Raw genomic sequence first — 20,199 nt, 5'->3', positions numbered from 1 at the left:
TGGAAATATCTCATTCATATCCCACGATATAATAAACTGCCAATATTTAGAAGCAACAACAAAATGGTTTTAAAGTGAACCCCATACAACTAGTTTGATGCATTACCTAAAAACAAGGAAATAGACCACATGACCATTACATCTACTGAGGCTAACAACCAGAGGAAAAATAAAAACAACAAGAAAATAAAATGAAATAAGAACACGTGCATGGCACGTTGGATCATATAAGTAAAGAGAGCATGTGACAATAACATGATTATCACTTTACCAATCGATTTAAGCAAACTCTGCACCATACTACAAATCAAGCTTCCTCCTCTAACAGTATGGATGTTGCACATGTCAATAATTTAACTTTTCGAGAAAATGATAATATCTCGAGACAAGGACTAAACCCAACTTGGAGCAACTTTCAAGTGAGATTAAGGCTCAAGTTTCATTAAGGGCTATACCTCATTTTTATGGATTATTATTTGGCTATCTTAACATTGCAATATTGAATGGTAGCATATGAAATTCTTTTCTTTCGAATATGTAAAAGATTTTGAATTGGAAAGTTCATTCCATAATTCTCATTTCTTTATTTCAAGATTCAAATTTGAAATTTTAAAATTAAAATCTCAATTTTTAACTGTCAAATGTTTAGAAACGATATAATTTTAAAAATATTAAGAATTTAACCTTTTTTCTTTCCATGGTTGTAATAAAATAGTGCCCATATTGTTGAATTGTCATGCACAATTAAAAAAGAAAAAACCACCCATACCCAACTTTTTGATATTTCAATAAGATAGCCATTTAGGAATAAGGTAATAGTTCCATGACAAAATAGTATCAAAGCTAACTTATACTTGAGTCGCAACAAAGACTTTGTGAATTCGAGCATGAGAGAATAATATAAAATCTCATATCAAATAGGTAAATGAGAAGTTCTGAATTTATAAATGTGAACGTTGTTCATTATAATAATTTAATTTTTTTGAGAAAAAAAGTAATGTCTCTATCAATCAACTATTGGAGGTTGAAATCAATCTATCATAGTTTTAGAAATACCAAGAATTTGACTTTTTTTTTTTTTCATGGTTGTAACAAAATGGGCACCATTTTATTAAATTGACATGCACATATGAAAAATGAACTCCACAAAGACAGGCTTAAAACAAGACAAAGCAGATATTAGCTTCAAAGAGATAAGACAAAAAAAAAATTGAAAAATTGTGATAAGTGAGCAAATCAGATCTGATCCTTTCACACGTTAGGATAGGAACTTGAGTCCTAACTCTCAATCTCTCATGGTTGTAGCAGCATCACCATTGTTCTTGCCTCCTTTCACACTAATTTCTTGATTTTATTGCCTAAAGATTTTATTAATTTAATGATAAAATCTTATAAAATATTGATTCGAGATGATATGTATGCAAACATGTATGCATTATATTTGGGTTTTTTTTTTATAAATTATGTAAGTTTTAAGGAAATTTGTATATTATAAAATTATAAAACCATATATCAAGCATATGTTATTTATTGTATATTCTTAAAATTAGAAGAATTTTTATGTCGGCTTAGAGTTTGTATGTAATAATTTGACATGCAAATTATTCGTTTTCTCTATCAAAATTTAAAATGAAAACATTTAAAAGTTCGATTACGCGTAGAGAATTTATCATTTATTTTAAAAAAAAAGATCAAAAATTTTTTTGATATATAATGATTGAGAATTTGAATATCTTTTCTTAGTTGTATGACACCCAAATTTTTGTTTGAATTTTCCATGCTTTTGAGCTCGAAAACAAGCATGAAAAAAGGGAGGAGGATGACCCATTTGGCCTTCATTCCTTAATTCAGATTTGGTTAGCAGTCTGGAACCACTCATTTTAGTGACGCACCACGTTATCAAAATAGATAGCCATGGTCCCACCAACTGTCGGCTAGGTTGCACCCGACGGTCCCCAGCGGCTAACCACCGTGTGGGTCAAACATGGGGCAGTGGGTTTCGCCAGCTCTACAATTTGTGAGTCATCACAATTAGCCACCATAAAGGACAATCGGCTGTTGGTCAAACTTGTTATGCGTCATCACCATGTTCTTCCCCATTTAGCAGCTGGCTACTTGCTGTTAGGGAAACCCTTTCCCACTCCCAAATTCTTACATTACTCTTGTTTTTTTCAACATTTTTCGGATCTAGAATTACACGGTTAATGAATTTCAGATACGATCACAGAATTTCAAATTCTCATATTATTCTTATCTTAACATTTTTGAAATTAAAATTATACAGTTAATGAATTTTACATACAATCAATCAGAGAATTTCAAATTCTCGTATTACTCTTATATTAACATTTTTCGGATTAGAATTATGCAGTTAATAAATTTCATATACAATCATAGAATATTGTGAAATTATTAAGTGAAAGCGAAACTTTGTCTTCCCTACAAGTCAATAGTTAATTTAATGAATAAATTGTTTTTTTTTATATATATTAACAAACCCTTCTTGATCATTGCTTGAAGGACTTGGAAAGTAATAAGTCAATATAAAATAAAACATGTTTTGTTGGATGGCTTATCCAAGTTTTAAGGTCAACAGTGTGAGTACAAAAGCAGTTTTCCAGCTAATTCCTATGCTTTGCCTGCCTTATTCTAGCTAAAATTTAATATAATAGCTAGCTAAAAAATCACCAAAAAAAGAAAAATATGAAATTAGCATGTGTATCATTCAAATTAATTATAAGAAAATAGCGTTTACAAAATGAAATCGTAATTATATTTTTAATACATTCGAGATGAGCTGATGGAAGAAAAAAGAGGAAATTCGAACCTTAGACTTTAGCCTTCCTTTTGATTCAATTAAATTTATACATATATGACATGTATGTATGCAATGAAACATTTGTTATGTAAGGTGTTTACAAAGTGAAATCTTTACAATTTATTTTTTTATTTGGTGTATTTAAAAGGAATCAATCTTAAAAAAGAAAATAAATTCGAACTTTGAACTTTAACATTCTTTTTGACGAAAATGTCAACGAGTAAAATATCGGTTATTTTTGAAATATCCTAAACCGAAACCGATTATTTAATACATGACATATGCATATATGTTCCTTATCAAACAACTTGAAAACCAAACTTTAGGCAAAACAAATTAAAGTGCCCATATCTACCAACCATAAACGGTGCCATACTAACAAACAAATTCAATAATAAAAAGATGATGCACAATAGGTTGAAGAAGAATTAATTCAGTTGTAAACTAACAGAAAAAACCCCAAAAATATTGAAAAAAAATACATAAAAAATAAAACTTAGGGAGTGGGTTGGGTATGGGTCGGTGCCCTTCAACCGAATAGAAAGATACCAATGCCGGCCTTCAACAGAAAGAAAAGCTGGAAAAGATATCTGCAGCAAGACTTTCTCCAAATTCCACAACAATGGAAAATGGGACCCATATTCTCTCTGTCTTCCCACTTGGTTATTGTCTCTCTAGGATGGGATCAACGTCTCCATCTACATTCAACTGAGCTGACCAAGTTTTTTATCAAAGGATGATACTGTTAATTCTTGAGTCTACAATGATAAATTCACACAACTTCCATTTGATTCCCTCACGAAACCATGGGTATCTAGTCTTAATTTCAGAGTTCTTTTTGTCGAATTTCTTACAATTTTTAGTTTTGAAACTCGTTTTTTTATATATATAAAAAAAAATTGATACATCATGTTATAGTTAATATAACTCATGCGTCAGGTTAAACCTAATCATATGCATTTCGATGAAATAAATCTTAAAATTCATTTAATGATTCAATAATATAAAGATTAAACAGAAACTGATCATACTTTTAAGGAAACGTCGATAAACATTTTATTCAATAAAAAAAAATCTTCGGATTTATAGTTTCGATCAAAACCTATTTAATAAACGATATACGATAAAATAAGGAAACAACTAAAAAAAGTAATGAGATGATAATTTTGGCGTTATATGTTCAAAAAACCCAAACAATTACTACCCAAAACAAAATTCATATTTATTTTGGCAGAGACAGCATCAGGATTAGGTTAATGATAGATGAGTTTGCATGAGATAAGTTTAAGCATACACCAACACATATTAAACAATGAATATATTGAAACTCAAACAGGGTCTTCTCTAATAGGAAGAAAAGGATTAAGTCAGGTGTGACTTCACATGACTAGTGCTTTGATTCATAGAGTGGGATAAGTGTGGGGTTTCCTCTGTACTCCCATAAGCCACGCCATTGAATCTTTTGCCATTGTTCCCTTTTTCACACCACCAACTGTCTCTATAAAAACCCACATGAAAGCCTTAACCCAAAGCTCTTAACTAGACAGAGAGAGTCTCCTTCCTTCTTCTTCTTCTTCTCTTCTAACCCTACTGCTGCTTAAAAATGGATGCCAGAGCTTTCCTGGTGAACTTCTTCTCCTTCTTCTTCTTCTTCTTGCTCTCTCTGTTTGCTTTGAGTTTCGAGGTCTCGAAAGCTCAAATGGTGCCGGCTGTGTTTGTTTTCGGAGACTCCCAGGTTGATGTTGGCAACAACAACTATCTTCCTGTTTCTGTTGCCAAGGCAAATTTCCCTCACAACGGGATCGATTTTCCTACCAAGAAACCTACTGGGAGGTTCTGCAATGGCAAGAACGCAGCAGATTTGATTGGTAAGTAACTTTTTCTTACTTAAATCATCACGAAACAGTACAAGAAAATTTGATCAGAAACTGATATGAATTAACATTAACAAAAAAACACTTCAATATTTAATTCGCTGATTCACACATGATTTTTTACTTAAAGAACAGGGTTCGAATTTTTTTCTTTAAATTTAAAAAAAATTAACATTGACAAAGCAATGAATCATACCCTTTAATCATGCTTGGGGATGTCAATATCTTTCACATGATGAACGAGAGAGAAGGAGCTTTTGTAGAAGTTTCAATGTGCAAAAGCTTGGAAATAAACATGACAATAGCCATGCAAGCTAACCACTTTCACCTTCATTTTTGTAACCTTTTTCCTTACTAATTTATGATAGTGATGTTCTTTGTCTCTCCATGTCTTCTACTTTCTTTCTTTCTTTCTTTCTTTTGGGGATGAAGATAGAAAATACAAAACCCAATCTTTGGATGATTATGTGAATTATTTTTGTTTAAAAATAAATATAAAAAAATGTATAGATTATTTCAAAATTCTTATCTAGGGTGTGCTTATTGAGGAAATCTTAAGTACATAAGTCGTAATTGACAGATGTCCCAAAAGCAAAAAAAGGCTGATGAATCACTTGAAAAAGTTAAAAAGAGTGTTGATGCTCATGTGGGTTGATTCTAACATACAGTTTGAATAATATTTATTAAATTAATAAAGTATATATCCATTGATGCTTACATGTACATGCAGCTTTATTTTAAGTTGACAAGTTATTTTATAATTTTTTTAAAAATAATTTCTTCTTCGTCTTTAAACTTTTGTTTCTCTTTGATTTTCATAGAGATTAAGATAAAAAACTTTAAAATAAAAAAAGAATTTCATTTCGAGACATACCAAAAAAGAAACATGAACAACAACGAGACAACGGGGATTATTTTATTCGCTCGACTATTAACTTAAGATACATTTAATTAGAACTATATATATATATATATATATTGTTTTTGCAACAGGAAAAACATTGTGGAGCCTGCTGGCTTTAAATTTTCCACCAAAGATTTTTATGACCCAGAGGCAACCTACTCTTATTTAAGACAACATTGAATAAAAACCTAATGAAACCCTTGCTATATGTTCTGTCACCTTGAGTTATTGCTTCACTATACCTTTGACTAGTACTACTAGCTAGGGTTTTTTTCTTTTTTTGTGTTTTCCCTTGTTTCTTACTTTTTAGTAACATTTGGTTTTTGGCCAGCTGAAAAACTAGGGTTACCAACTTCACCACCATATCTTTCCTTGTCGAACAAGAAGGATGCTTCGTATACCAACGGTGTCAGCTTCGCCTCCGGCGGTGCCGGAATCTTCAACAGCACAGATCAAGTTTTTGTAAGTGAAAAAAATAAAGAGAATAATACATGAAAATTCCTTTACTGTTAATATATTTGCATTTTTTTCCAATTTATATATTTTACTTGTTTTTTCCTCTATGGTGAAATAATTGGACCCCTTCGCATGGAATGACCCACTTTTATTAAATTATGGTTGTCCCAATGTTGGCTTCTGGATTTGGTGGGCCCAATTTCTTGGATTTTAGCCACTGGGCCTTTAATATAAATTTAAAATAAAATAATTAGCTTCTGGATTTGGTGGGCCCAATTTCTTTGGATATTAGCCCACTGGACCTTTAAATAGAAACTCAAAATAAAATAATATAATGCGGTGAACGTGGATCGAACACGTGACCTTCAGATCTTCAGTCTGACGCTCTCCCAACTGAGCTATCCCCGCTTGTTGATCAAATTGCATTTTTAACATATTTGTGACATGCAGGGTCAAGCCATACCTTTACCAAAACAAGTGGACAACTACCTAGCAGTGCATAAAATTTTAATGCAACAGCTAGGCGCAGGTGCAGAAAAGCACTCAGCCGAATCTCTTTTCGCCATTGTCATCGGTAGCAATGACCTCTTCGATTACTTTGGTTCTTCCGATCTCAGAAAGAAGTACACCCCACAACAATTCGTAGACTTGATGGCTAACAACCTAAAAGCACAACTCAAGGTAACTGACTATTTCTTCTTTATTTTGTTTAAAATCGTTACATGTCAAGTGTCACGATTTAAAAAAAAAAATTATAAATGTGTATTAGAGTAAAATTAAATATTTAAATATTCATATTATTTTTAAAATTTAATTAATTAAAACAGATAATATCTTACAATTTGATATAAACAATATTAATTAAATTTTAAATTTTATTGTATTGACAGAAACTTTACGCGTTCGGTGCACGTAAATTTTTCATTAGTGGCGTCGGGTTGATCGGATGTATTCCTGCAGAAAGAGTTAAAAACAAGACCCAAGAATGCAACGAAGAACGAAATTTCTGGTCTGATAAGTACAACCAAGGGCTGAAGGCAATGTTGAACGGGTTGAAATCGGAACTTCAAGGCATAAACTACTCCTACTTTGATACTTACGGTATCATGCAAAGCGTCATCCAAAAACCATCTGCTTACGGTATAAAACCCTGTCGTTTTTGTGCTTCCCCCCACCCCCCACCCTAATCTCCCTAAGTTTTGATGTGATTTTCAATTGTGTGTATGCAGGCTTCAATGAGATTAAAGCTGCCTGTTGTGGCCTTGGAGATCTGAAAGCTAAGGTCCCTTGTGTGCCCATTTCGACATATTGCTCCAACAGGAAAGATCATGTTTTCTGGGATCTGTACCATCCAACAGAGGCTACGGCTAGAATTTTTGTGGATGCTCTTTTTGATGGTACAACGCAGTACAGTGTCCCCATGAATGTTAGGCAGCTAGTTTCTACTTAAGCTTATAGCCAATAAATCAAATGGAGTAGTCTTAGAGACACAGAATCAGACAGTTGGGAGGAACAACGATTCAGCCATAGCAGCTAGTACGGGTGACAAAGATTTACCATGGATATTTCAAGTATCCATTCGTGACAAATAATAGAACAGAGATCTATGTATACCATTGTAATGCATAGTTTCATTTATTTAGCAAATCATCCATGATCAATAAATCTTAATTGCTGGTTAATTTTCTAGTTTCAGTTCCTCTTCTACAGTTTTTTTGGCAGTTTGATTCCACCGAGTTTCATCCATTGAAATTTTGTCAAAACAGAATGCTATAACCAGTCAATTAAGCATGGTTGAGGTCTTCACTGTTATTTTTATGGTGGATGAATCTAAAAAGAACCTAAAGACAATTGAATACTAATCATTCTTCAGTTCCTCATTTGGGGGAATGCAGATTCCATTGATTCTATGAGAAAGAATGTAAAATGCACCAAATATTGGACAATAATGTACGGGACAGTGCAAGGATACCTTTCATGGTTTAGGTTTGAGGTAGTCATATGTCTCGGAAGAAGGCACTGAGATCACCCTTGAGTGCATCAAATGCCAACATCTTATCAACTGCACCCTGAATTTAACAGAATCAATGAATGTGAGTTCATATATTCATGAACAAATAATAGATAAATCAAATTCTTTTTTTTTTTTTTTGAGATTTGGTTCCTGAATATGGAACCTTGTATTGCCGATCTTTGGCTGATATTTTCTCATCGCACAATCGCTCCACGTTTTTGTTATTTTCAATAGCATCCAAGACTAACGCTGCTCTGTTAATCACTTCTTTTGGGACACCTACATGAACAGTGCAATCAGTTGGAGACCAATGGTCATTTGACTCATTTCCCCTAGATGAGTTCTACATTATCAGATTCATTTGCCTTGTTAGAATTTTCAATTTTACTATTAGGAGATTCTGAACATACCTGCTAGAAGTGCACAATGCAGCCCTGCAGGATAAATATGAAATGATTCATGTGAACTTTCAATAAAGATTTCCAACATAAATCCTTAGGTTACATAGAATAAAATAATAGAGGAAGAAAAATCACCATAGCTCAGAGCCGCATGTCCGGGAACTAACCTGCAAGAATGTGATGCACATTTATTTCGTGGACTAAAACGGACAATGGAAATCAATGGGTCTGGCTAAGGAATTGCAATTCCCAACATTAGCCACTGCCAAGTCTGACAGATGGGCCAATCTTTGGAAACAATTAAGACAAGAAAAATACTAGTAAGAAACAGGGGCCTCGTTTGTCACCTCTCCTCCTATGAGAGCCCATTGGGTCTATATTCGACAATCATAAATTTACTGTGATCCGAGTAACGTGATGTAAAATGCAACAAAACCATACCGGTAGAGAAATATGATGTCTTCAACATTTGTAGCGTTATCATCAGGCCGCAGCACGCTCATGGTGTAAAAGTTGATTTTCTCAGACTGAAATTGATCAAGAAAGGGAAAAGAGTTAAGAAGAATAAGGTCAAACGCCCGTTGTTTTTCCACTAGCTGAAGTTGGGCAGAAACTCTGCAACAATGGGTACCTTTGGTAAGCAACTTTCATTAAATAACTCGGTCAAGTGAGTGCACACCAGAACCTGCAAATCGAGTAACTATTTTAGTAATACAAATCAATATGTGCTCCTCAGTTCTGCTTAAATCCCTGAGATTGCGAATGAAGGGTATGACTTAATGCAAGAGCCGAGTAGATAGGCTGAAACAAACACTTGATTGTAAATAGTTAGAAGCTACCGTGCAAAGTGCTAGCTCCAAATGAGGGTACATGTAGCCAGGGTTAGACTGACAGTGGTTACACTGAGAGCCAGTGACTTGTAGATGGTAATACTCTTAAATCATAAGAATAGAATAGTATAGCTCAAGTGCACCCGTCAGATTATCACAATAGCTTGTAATTTTTGGGGGAAAAAAATGAGAGAAGACCAGCAAACCTTTGGCGGAACATATGAGGTGACAAAGTGATTTATGGTCCCACCAAGAAGACCAATGCCATCTGAATTCAAAATGATAGCAATAATTCAATGGACATATCTGCAATAAACATCAGCCATTGCATATCTGAGGAGTAAAGTTCCGTAGAAGACGCCTACCTTCCGTAAGGGTGCCTTTACCAAATTCGTCCAGCAAACATAAAGATCGCGAAGTTGCCTGCCTGTGAAACATATCAACAGAATGGATTAAAATGTGGAAAGTTACTTGCTTATCAATTACCCAAACAAAGTTAATTATTCACATCAACTTTCAAGAAGAATGATCACAAGATGCCACATCATTAACCTAGAGATTAACAAGATTATGGGGCCATCATAACCCATTCTCATCCTGTATACCTTAGCATCATTCCCACTTGATGTAGATCAATCATAAATGTCGACTGTTCTGCAGTCATAAGCTTGCTTCCCATTCCACAGAATATCCTGTCATAGTTGGAAACACGTTTGATGTGACCAACTGGATATCAACGTAGATATTGTGCAATTTTAAGAACAAAGTTAGCCACTAGCACGCCACATACCTATCAGTCAATCCTACTGTTGCAGCATCAGCAGGTACAAAACTTCCAATATGAGAAAGGAAAACAATTAAAGCCACCTAGGAAAACCAAAAATTTGTGATCAAGTGCAATTTACAGGAGAAATTATTTATATGAAGGCTTGGGAAACTGTACTAAGAATTCAACAGCATAAGTAGTGCTGACATGGTGACTCAAGACAGTTATCCATGGCCTAAATGGTGCCTGGCACATGCTTGCTGTTATCTCTAGCACAAAATAATAGTGCTGATTACAAAAAAAAAAAATTGGAACATTTTATAACGTAACCATATTGCAGATAAAAAGGGATCTCATAAACACGCGCAGTAAAAAAAGGAAACAGAAAAAACAACATAATTTATTTAATAAATCCATCAAAACTCAGCAAATGTGTGCACACCAACACGCAATTTATGCAAAGATGCTTCATCTACCTGCTTTATGTAGATGCTTTTCCCTGAATAATTAGGACCAGTAATGATATGAATCCTTCCTGAAAATAACGGAATCTTAAGATTTTGACAAAAAACAACTTAATAATGCAATATTGGAATGGTCTACTTTAGATGAGATAAGTTATCCTGGGATTTGGCATGCTACAATTGAACTTTTAATTCAATTTACCTTCATCAAGAATCTTTGTATCGTTGGGGATAAATGTGTCTACGGTCATTTCCTGCAAAACATGCCTGTGACCAGTATGAGGTCATTAAATTCTTTGCCAACAAAAAAAAGAAAAAAGAAAGAAGTCTACCCATAGAAAAACAAAACTTTTTGAGAGGTCCTTTTAAGATGAAAATGGTGTGAAACTGTGCATAAGCAGATGGTTCCTACCTTCCATTTTGTATGTCAAGAAAGGTTTCCATGGTTAAAGTAGGCCTCACATAATTGTTCTGGCGAGCAACCATTGCCAATGACAAAAAGCTAATATCAATATGAAGATACTGTAGTCAGTAACATAGAACCTCACAATCATACATCTTTACATTACAGAGGAAAGACAAATAGGGATAAGAGCATTGTTGGTGATTCTTACCAATCAAGTTCAGCCACAAAGTTCACAGCCTTAATCAGATGTGTTGAGAACGTTGATACATGTGAGACCAAGTCTCTGATAATTGCCCTCTCCATATCTTCAATAATGAATTTAAGAAATAAGAAACTTTACGAAGAAATTCACTAAACCTTATGTTCCCCATTTAACTGACATGGATTGTCTAATTTCACTTTCAAACAGCACCGTGGGGTGGAAACTTACCTAGAATTTTATGATAAATATCTCCAAGAAGGTCATCCAACTCTCGTGTCTTTGGTGTACGATAAAAAAATCTCTTTGTTATCCCTCCAGAATCAGAGAACTGAATTTCCATAACATTCACATTTGTTTATATCTTATGCAAATATCAACTTACTTTGCCTTGGAAATCTTAATGTTTAAACAGTTAAGAATTTAGCATGCTATTCATTTAAACATGATGCATGTATCAACTTACTGCAAATTCAAAATCCTGAAGTTTCTCTTGTGTGATTTCATCAATTTTCTCTTCAAAAAAACACATTAAGTATCCTACAACAGCAACGAAGGAAAGAGCATAATCAGGCAAAGTGTCCTCTAAGCTCTAATGCATAAGATCATGACATGATAATTAAAAATTAAGAGGTACTTGTAAGATAATATCAGTGGAGAAAAATATGTTTAATACCATAGGAAATAGGTTGACATATAATATGCTGAAATGGCACAGACCCACCTATTTGATGTATATAAACGATACGAGGAGCAAACTCCTCTTTGCGCAAATGAGGAAGTTGTGCGAGCTCCAATGATGCCACCTGTGAGTATGCTAATTAATGTAAACATAGCTGCAGAAAACCTCAATTCATGCTATAAATTTATCATATAATTGGTTTGTACTCCAACCACCTCTTCTAGGAATTCTGGCAATTCCTCGTATATATGTCTCAGCTCATCCAACTGTGCACAAATCGACATAACAGTAACGACTGGGAAGTTTACAGTATGAAGGAAAAAAATACGCCGCAGGAAACATGCTATCCTCCTCACAGAAAAATCAGAACAAATGTCTCACCTCATCGCAGAAACCCTCTTTCACCATTGTCCCATAGCCCTTGTCTTTACTTCTATTTACATCAATAACACCAATGACCTATAAATACACTGAATGTGTCAATTTAAAGAAGATATTGACAAGGTTAACAGCAGGAAAAACAACATTCTTCTAATCACCATAACTCCACTTATTTAAAGGTCACTAAAATAAAATATAAAACTACAGCTGCATGAAGTAAAATAATAGAAACTAGGAGAAAAAGAAAGTAGCATATTCAGTCCCCTACTTTATTATTATATTGTCAATTTTTAAGCACCTTCTTGTATTAATCTCTAGTTAGAACATGTATCTCCATCAATTTAGAATTTATTTATTTTTTTGTAAATTGCACAGAGCCATTTCCCACATTTTGCATGTGCTGGAAGATAGGAATCTGTCATTCTTCTAGGCTGAAACATTCACTCTTTTTTTTTTTTTTTAATGTTATTTACTCTTTCATTAAACTAGCCACTCGTTTCAGGTTTTGAATGGCTATCACACAGATGAGGAGGGATTACGTAAATTTCTTCAGAAGGCTACATTATGACTTTTGTTAAATGGAAGTCTAGACGTGGATGTAGAACAGCTAAATTAGGAAGTACTACTCTTTGAACCTTACGTGATTTCCAGAACTCCGAATGACATAACTTTCACAAGGGATTTAATTTTAACATGTCTGTGGAAACAATGAGCATCACTGGGTCAAATGAATGTTACGAAGTGATAGGGACTAACCAATTCATAGACAAATGCCAGATCTGCTGTGATGCATGAACTAGCCTGCAGAAAAGATCAGGTAACACAAAAGATAAATATTTCACGTCCAACCTCGTGAAAAGAGGAAATGTGCCAAGACTAATTTTGATACCTTAGCAACAATGTCCAAATTCAAGTACTCCATATGCTCCCGAAGGTTTTCAGAAATGCCTACTTCAAATATCTTGTTAACATGCAAGAGTGAACAGACACTCTGCAAGAGAACAAAGATTTATAGGAAAATTAAACTGTGTTACATCACTCTCAAAAACTCATTGCATTTTATGCGGCGAATTTATTTAGCACAAAATTAAACCATAACTGAAATGATTGCTGAAATGAGAAGTATTTGCTCTATGTTACTTCATATTGTTATTTATCTATACTCACAGCATAGGTTATATGTGAAGCTCAAAGAAACAAAAACTCAATCATTGATGTTATATCTAGAAGATCATCTTACCAATGCCAGATGTTCAATTTCACATATATCAACTGACCTGGAGAGAGGATGGAATGAAAACTTGGAAAATTCTAGCAAGCAATACCTTCAGAAAAGCCATCCAGTCACTACTTGTACACATGGAGTTTGGTGAGTTGAATTTCTTCCACAAGAAAAGAAATGAATCCCATTATAGTAATAAATTGGTCAACTTAGCATCGAAGAAATATATCCTTTTAGCAAAGAAAAAAAGAAGAAAGACTTCTGATGGTACAAATTGAACTTAATGCATCATATGTTAGTTGCTACATGCAGTAACTGTAAATAAACCATAAACCTGGAAATTCTGACTTTATGCAGGCAGGAAGGGTAGAAAGGTGAACAATTAACTGCAATGATCATACCTTTAGTATGTGAGGGATATCCTTCACAGACTTCAGAGTTTCGCGTAGGGAAACCATCAATTCTTCAGAAGAAAGAAAGAATGATATCTTAATCCTGTTAAAGGCTATAAGTGATGATAATAGTAGATTAAGAACATAGCTGAAAACCAATTCTATGACCAGACTCCACCTCACAACAGTGCAGGTTGTGGTATTCTTTATTGTCTTCTTTATTTGACATGCCACCAAACTGAATTTTGGTTCAGGTAAAGTGAGTACATTCCCCATATGATTAAAGAATAGAAGGATACAGCATTGAGACGATCGTTCAAGTTTTCCAGGTCAAGTATGGGCCTGAGGAACCAGTTTCTAAAGCAAGGAAAACCATTGTCCAAGTGTTTAGGTTAGATGTAAAATTAGAAGCAGCTAGATAACAGATTTTTCAAGTTTGATGTACCTCAAAAGACGTCTCCCCATTGGCGTCACACACTTAAGTTTAACGAGAAAATGAATCAGTCCAAAGTGAGAAAAGATAGTACAAGATGAAAATCATGTTACTTTACAAACCTTGTTCATCATTCCAAACACAGAGAACCTACAAATCAAGAAATCATTAGAGATGTGTTCAAGTTAAAACATAGAAAAGTATACCTAGCAAGAAGTCTAATTTGCAGTATAATAGCAGCAGTTACCCTTCCTTTGCTCTACCAATTCCCATATGACTTGGATGTTTATCTACTTGAAATATCTGCAATGCCTCGTGTGCTGCAGCATCAAGCTTAAGAAACTTGTCCCTATTTTTCAATTGTCAAGGTAATTAATACATATTGAGTCTTGTTTTGTGAATTTATTGTTCTTTTGGCTAAAGGTAAAATTTTTGAGTTGAAAAATTAGAAAAGCAGAAGAAGAAGAAGAAGAATGATAAAGAACGGATCCTCTAAGCATTGTCACATAAAATGATACAATGAAATTTCAACGACGGAATCAATTGTAATTGAAGCATTCCCACATTCCTTTTGCTCGAGGGTATCTACAATCCTTTCATTCTCTAATATGGCAAGCAGGCCCCCACTTACGCGAACTTGGACATCACTACCCATGTCCATCATAGAACTCAGCTGCAATAGTTGAAAAAGAAAAAGAATACGTAAATGACAGCAGAATTCTATCGATATGGTCGATAGGATGTGTCTTTTGCAATTAGAAAAGAAGGGTCCTGACAACCTCAAAAGAAAGGGATCAAACATGAAAGCAGAGTTTATACTTTAGACAGTATAACACCTTTTCGTTTTTGTTTCTTAATGTCAGGAAGCTGTTAAAAACGCAACTCACTATCTCAAAGACTGAAACAGAGAAGCTAAACTGTCAAACTGCAGAACCGTTAAAAGCACGTTTCTTTTGTTTTTTTCCTCAAAATGTTTATATCAAAAGTTTTTACATATTAATGTATTATTTAATAATTTGAAATATTAATTATTCAAAAAGATCCAAACCAAACTTGAAACTGTATCATAATCATGTTATAAAGGAAATTACAAATAACATAAAAAATCTGAATGAACCATGACTTCAAGCTGAAATTATGTAATCTTATTGCAAATGAATTTTTCATCAAAGATGACAGAGGTATAAATTGATCATATGCAAAAAGAAATTCATATTTCACGACTCACATAGCAAATTCTCTCCTTGATGTTTAACCCATCATCCATTCCCGTTACTCGAAGGTATATCAACCTATAAAAGCCAAATGAGAAACCAGAAAAGAAACGGTGAGAGGGAATTTTGATGACTAAAGCTGGGGTTGAAGAACATGGGTCTAGGTATGGAATTTAAGAAAGATATTTCAGGACAGCAAACTAAGGTGAGTTGAGTCTACTCTACAAAATGAGTAAGTAGAGGTACTAAATCCTATGACAATGTGAACAAGTTCATAATAAGAATTAATGTGCTGATTGAATACAATTTCTTTTAATCAATCCATATCAGCAGCAGAAGTTAAGCATGGTAAATTTGTACCAGTAGTTGGTAGTGGTGGCTTCTTCCAAATATTGGATATATGACATATTAAGATGAAGTTATGAACCACTTACTGGACTCCCCAAAGTTTGACACCTGAAACGTGCTTCATATGAAAGAAGATGCAGAAGCTTTTCAGTAAAGCCTCAACGGAATGCTAATAAAATTGCCAAGAATCTACAAGGAAACTGTTTAAAAGAACCTTGGGATTACATTGCCTCTGTAAATTAAGGGCTGGGATTGGGTGGTCGTATTGACCATACTTGAGATTGCCAATTATACAAACAAGAACCCTTGCTAAATGCTTCGATTTAGAAATTTAGTCATCCTACCAGTTACATATCTATCTATATTAATCCTGAAGACAAGAACCAAAAGGTGTCAATTAATATTTTACTGTCCTTTTGATACCTGTGCCATGCTTGCTCATAAGTAAATATCGAACTTTTAACAAGCTTCACTGTAGGAGCCTCTGTCATTCCATCTGCATCACTTTATAGAGTAAATAAGATGATAATTTACAAGTCAACCAAACAAAAAGAGTGTATACCACTTCCTTGCAAAGCTGACAGAAAGGATTCTTCAGCTTTAGTGCTTGTGTATATGACCACGGGCTTGGCTTGATATTTCACTGAAGCATCGTTAAGCAAAACAAACAAAGAGAGAGAGAGAGAGAGAGAGATTATGAGTTAGAACTGATTAAAGGAACATTAAAAATCTGAAGCCATAGCAAACGGGAGAAAAGATTATGAAGACAATGACTGACAGGATTCTAGATTCCTAGGAAACATTTTCAAAAATCCAGTTGCTTATATATTATCAAGAAACATAATGGGATGGATTCTAGATTCCTAGGAAAGACATGAAACTCATACCAAGCTCAATCATTGGAAAGTCCGAGCTACCATCATCCCAAACTTCCAGTACGTTAAGTTGACGAATGCTGGAATCGTAGTAAGAAATTCCAATTCTGGACAGGATAGAGTTTGAAAATTCATCCATTAATACAGATTCCAGAGATAAATCTTTGTTAAATTTTCTCAATATAGAACTCAAACCAATGAAATTAAAGATGACAATCTAAGTAGAAATCAAAGATGAAGCTCACCTATGCCCGTGTTGAATGCATGCCATGTAAACCTGCATTTAGATCCATCCAAACAGATTAATTAGCAAGAAATTATAACGTCTAAGAGATTTTACTGCTAATTAAATCAAATATAAACTAGATACGAAACAAAATTGCTTAGGATCAAAATAAACTTAAAAGCCAACGCAATCTCTGATCAAATAAATATTATTAGTAATTACTAGTGAAGCAAAGCCATCAATGAGCACTTGAAGATTGAGCTGTTGTAGTCGATCTTCTACTTGATCTTCATTTTTAAAATCAGAAACGAATTCGTTAAGAAAAAAAAATCTGATTCGTCTCTGTTTGGATGGTAAGAAAATGGAGAGAAAATTACAGAAATCAAAACGAGGAAAGCCAAAACAAGAATTTAAAAAGTTATATACACAAATAAATCTCTCGGTTTTCCTTGTTTACTAGGTAAGCCAACAGAGAACGTTAAAATTTCAATGTTCAACGTTTCGTTATTTTTTCTTCTTTCGAAAACGAATCGACAGATAACAAGCGAGATAAACTTTTTCCTTTTTCTTTCGCTTTGTTTTTCTTTTTTCTTTCTTTTCCTCCGATTTTCTCAGCAACCAAACAGATTTTAGAGAAAAGACAAATCGAAGAAATGTAAGCTTGGAAATCATGACGACCTGAGGAACGGCTTCGGTTTCGTCCATTTCTTCGTCCATTTTTTGGCGCTTAAATTTTAGAGAGAAACAGTGAGGGCGGGCGAGACAGCTTTATTTTTTTATCTCTTTTTATTATTATTAGTTTTCTTTTTTTAAGCCGTGCCATTGTGCCTCCGATTTTGTGATTAGCGGTCTGGATTTTAAATTGACATAATATTGAAATAAATGTTTAAATTATTTAAAAAATTTAAATAAAATTTTATTTTTTTAATATATTCAATCAATCTTTTATATTTTTATTTTAAATTAAATAATTTTTTATAATTAATAAATAATTAATTATTATTAAATAAAATATTATTTATTATTTTATATTTATATAATGTTAATGTAAAAGGTAAAAACTATCACGATCACATTATCATACTAAATTAACATATTACATTATCATCAATAGTAATATGTCAAGTTGTTAACATATCATATAATCATCAATTATCAACGTTACGAAACATGACAAATAATATTTTTACTAAGTTAATAATTAATTATAAAAATTTATTTGATTCAAAATAAAAAAAATAAAAACTTATTTAATTCAAAATAAAAGTATAAGAGTTTGATTTAATACAATAAAAGTATAATAATTTATTTAAATTTTTTTGAATAATTTAGGAACTTTAGGTATTATGTCTTTTAAATTTGAGTGATATTATGACCCTTTTTCTTTATTTACTTTCATTAATATTCCAGAATATTTTTTATAAAATACTTAATATTCTTTTCTATATTATAATTTTATTTTTCAAATTAAAAAATATTAATTATCTATATTTTAATAAATTTAAAATTTAATATTAAATATATCATATTCAATTTTTTAAAATAAATAATTAAATAAGAGACTAATAGAGTACTTAAAAATATATACTTAACATGTTAATTATATTTAATATAAAATATATCATATACAACATTACAATATAATAACAATGTTAATTCGATTTCATTCTAAAATATATAAATTTTTAATTTGAATTTTTCATTTTTCTTCGTCTTTCAAACATGATTCTAATTTGACTTAATCTTTGAAATCTCTATTCAAATTCGATATAACTTAAATTTTAATATTAAAATAAAAAATCTGTATAAATATGTTAATATTTGTTTTTACAATTAAATTTAAATAAACATGCATTATTTTAAAGAGAAGTTTATTATTAACCAAGTCCAGTCAATGCTCCTTGTGCCGGTCATTTCGAGATCATTAAACTTGAGACTATTGAAATTCGGTTCTATTTCCACCAAATGGACCATTAAAGACTTCAAGTCAAACCTTAATCTAAATATTAAATAATATTTATAATTTATTTTTTAATTTTTTAATTTTTATATATTTCTGATATGATATTTTATAATTAAATAATAGTATATAATATTTATATACTTACAATGTATAAATATAAACCCATTTATGAATAGAAATTTTTCATTTATTTAATATTATTTGAAAGAAAAAAAAAAGGAAGAAGTAAAAAAAAGAGAGATTGTTGACACTTTCTCGTGCAAATCGTGAGTGTTAGGTGTTACGTGACACCTAAAACGTGTTGACCAAAAAAAAACTTATGATTATGGGACGGATGTAAGGATTATTTCTTTTAAATCAAGTGGGTGATGCTTCTAAGTTACGGTGATTAAAGAAATTAATAATATGCTTTTGAAGCTAATGATTGATGCAAATGACGACAATCAATTTCTGCTTTTTTTAATTAATTAATTATATATGTATATATATATAATTTTGTGAGATATATTAAAGAATTTTATCGTATTCATTACTACAAAAAAGAATTAAGATTACATTCGATAATAGCAATGTAATATGAATGAAAAAATCATTTTATAGTATTTGGTGATATAAAAACTAATGTAATGCAACATTACATTGGCATTACATTTTCATCGGAAAAGAGAGTCACATTATCATTGATAATTTTATTAGTAAATTCTTGTGTTTTTATAATTTACAAAATTTGGTGATAAATAAAAAATATAATTACGTAATTTTACATTTAAAATGGCTAGTGCCCGGTTGAATAGAATGTTAATAAATTAACTTCATTTATTCAAGTTAAATTTCAAGTACTTTCCCGTAACTTCAATTTTTTCATCATATCACTTTGTATTTTTTTAATTAATTCTCTCGTAAATAAATTTTGTTCTTGAAAGGATTATATAGTTAAATTTATTATGAAAATGTTCTTAATTGTGAACCCATGTCGGAAAACAAAATTTATCCACGGATGACTAATTGATAGAAAAAAAAAACATAAAATATTATGTAAAAAAATTAAAATCATAAATAATGTAAGTGGAAGTTTTCCGACCTTGGTCATCAAACCTTAATCTGAATAATACCTTCTTCGAAACTCAAAATTTAAAATCTTATTACAGTCTTTTGATAAAGTCAAAATTTAAATTATCTGAAAAAGTCCAAACTTGAAAATTTAGTCTTTATCCAAAGCCAAACCATACATTTAACTTTACATCAAAATTATCAAAACAAAGTTGTACTACCTTAAATTAAAGTAAATATTCAATTTTATAATATAAAAATAAATTTTAAATTCTCCTTTG

General features: G+C 32.2%; 2 protein-coding genes and 1 non-coding gene across 3 annotated transcripts; 1 reads left to right on the top strand and 2 right to left on the bottom strand.

The window, feature by feature from the left end:
- The first annotated feature begins 4,244 nt into the window (after positions 1-4,244).
- On the top strand, positions 4,245-7,734 carry LOC18593475 (GDSL-like Lipase/Acylhydrolase superfamily protein). Its single transcript, XM_007020719.3, has 5 exons — positions 4,245-4,686; positions 5,928-6,058; positions 6,503-6,733; positions 6,943-7,192; positions 7,282-7,734. The coding sequence occupies exons 1-5, from the start codon at positions 4,422-4,424 to the stop codon at positions 7,500-7,502; spliced, it is 1,098 nt and encodes a 365-aa protein (XP_007020781.1). The 5' UTR covers positions 4,245-4,421; the 3' UTR covers positions 7,503-7,734.
- Positions 6,388-6,460, bottom strand: TRNAF-GAA (transfer RNA phenylalanine (anticodon GAA)). Its single transcript has one exon. It is a non-coding gene; the product is annotated as a tRNA-Phe (tRNA).
- Positions 7,735-7,804: 70 nt separating the features above from the next.
- Positions 7,805-17,622, bottom strand: MSH5 (MUTS-homolog 5). The gene is made up of 34 exons (XM_088808460.1): positions 17,584-17,622; positions 16,925-16,956; positions 16,692-16,786; positions 16,367-16,447; positions 16,228-16,300; positions 15,471-15,534; positions 14,761-14,915; positions 14,490-14,591; positions 14,365-14,392; positions 14,255-14,286; positions 14,109-14,166; positions 13,819-13,905; positions 13,521-13,577; positions 13,085-13,186; positions 12,952-12,996; positions 12,196-12,273; positions 12,030-12,080; positions 11,857-11,938; positions 11,599-11,672; positions 11,364-11,463; positions 11,142-11,238; positions 10,940-11,029; positions 10,730-10,794; positions 10,540-10,598; positions 10,088-10,164; positions 9,903-9,989; positions 9,663-9,724; positions 9,504-9,565; positions 9,099-9,152; positions 8,909-8,994; positions 8,603-8,634; positions 8,477-8,500; positions 8,230-8,345; positions 7,805-8,121 (listed from the first exon to the last, which is right to left on the bottom strand). Exons 1-34 carry the CDS (start codon positions 17,620-17,622, stop codon positions 8,050-8,052), a joined length of 2,418 nt encoding a protein of 805 aa, XP_088664586.1. The 3' UTR covers positions 7,805-8,049.
- Positions 17,623-20,199: the final 2,577 nt, after the last annotated feature.

Source organism: Theobroma cacao, chromosome 7, assembly GCF_053813885.1.
Source record: "Theobroma cacao isolate CCN51 chromosome 7, ASM5381388v1, whole genome shotgun sequence".
Classification (NCBI taxonomy): Eukaryota; Viridiplantae; Streptophyta; class Magnoliopsida; order Malvales; family Malvaceae; genus Theobroma; species Theobroma cacao.
This window is presented reverse-complemented; position numbering and strand designations above follow the sequence as displayed.

What these genes read in the sequence shown, in the direction of transcription:
- LOC18593475 (XM_007020719.3), top strand. Translation starts at nt 4,422, where the DNA reads ATGGATGCCAGAGCTTTCCTGGTGAACTTCTTCTCCTTCTTCTTCTTC. An exon ending in ACAGCACAGATCAAGTTTTT is followed by an intron (nt 6,059 to 6,502) that starts GTAAGTGAAAAA and finishes TGTGACATGCAG; the next exon opens with GGTCAAGCCATACCTTTACC. An exon ending in ACCTAAAAGCACAACTCAAG is followed by an intron (nt 6,734 to 6,942) that starts GTAACTGACTAT and finishes TTGTATTGACAG; the next exon opens with AAACTTTACGCGTTCGGTGC.
- MSH5 (XM_088808460.1), bottom strand. Translation starts at nt 17,622, where the DNA reads ATGGACGAAGAAATGGACGAAACCGAAGCCGTTCCTCAG. An exon ending in TCAAGGAGAGAATTTGCTAT is followed by an intron (nt 14,916 to 15,470) that starts GTGAGTCGTGAA and finishes CAACTATTGCAG; the next exon opens with CTGAGTTCTATGATGGACAT. An exon ending in AAGAGGGTTTCTGCGATGAG is followed by an intron (nt 12,081 to 12,195) that starts GTGAGACATTTG and finishes ATTTGTGCACAG; the next exon opens with TTGGATGAGCTGAGACATAT.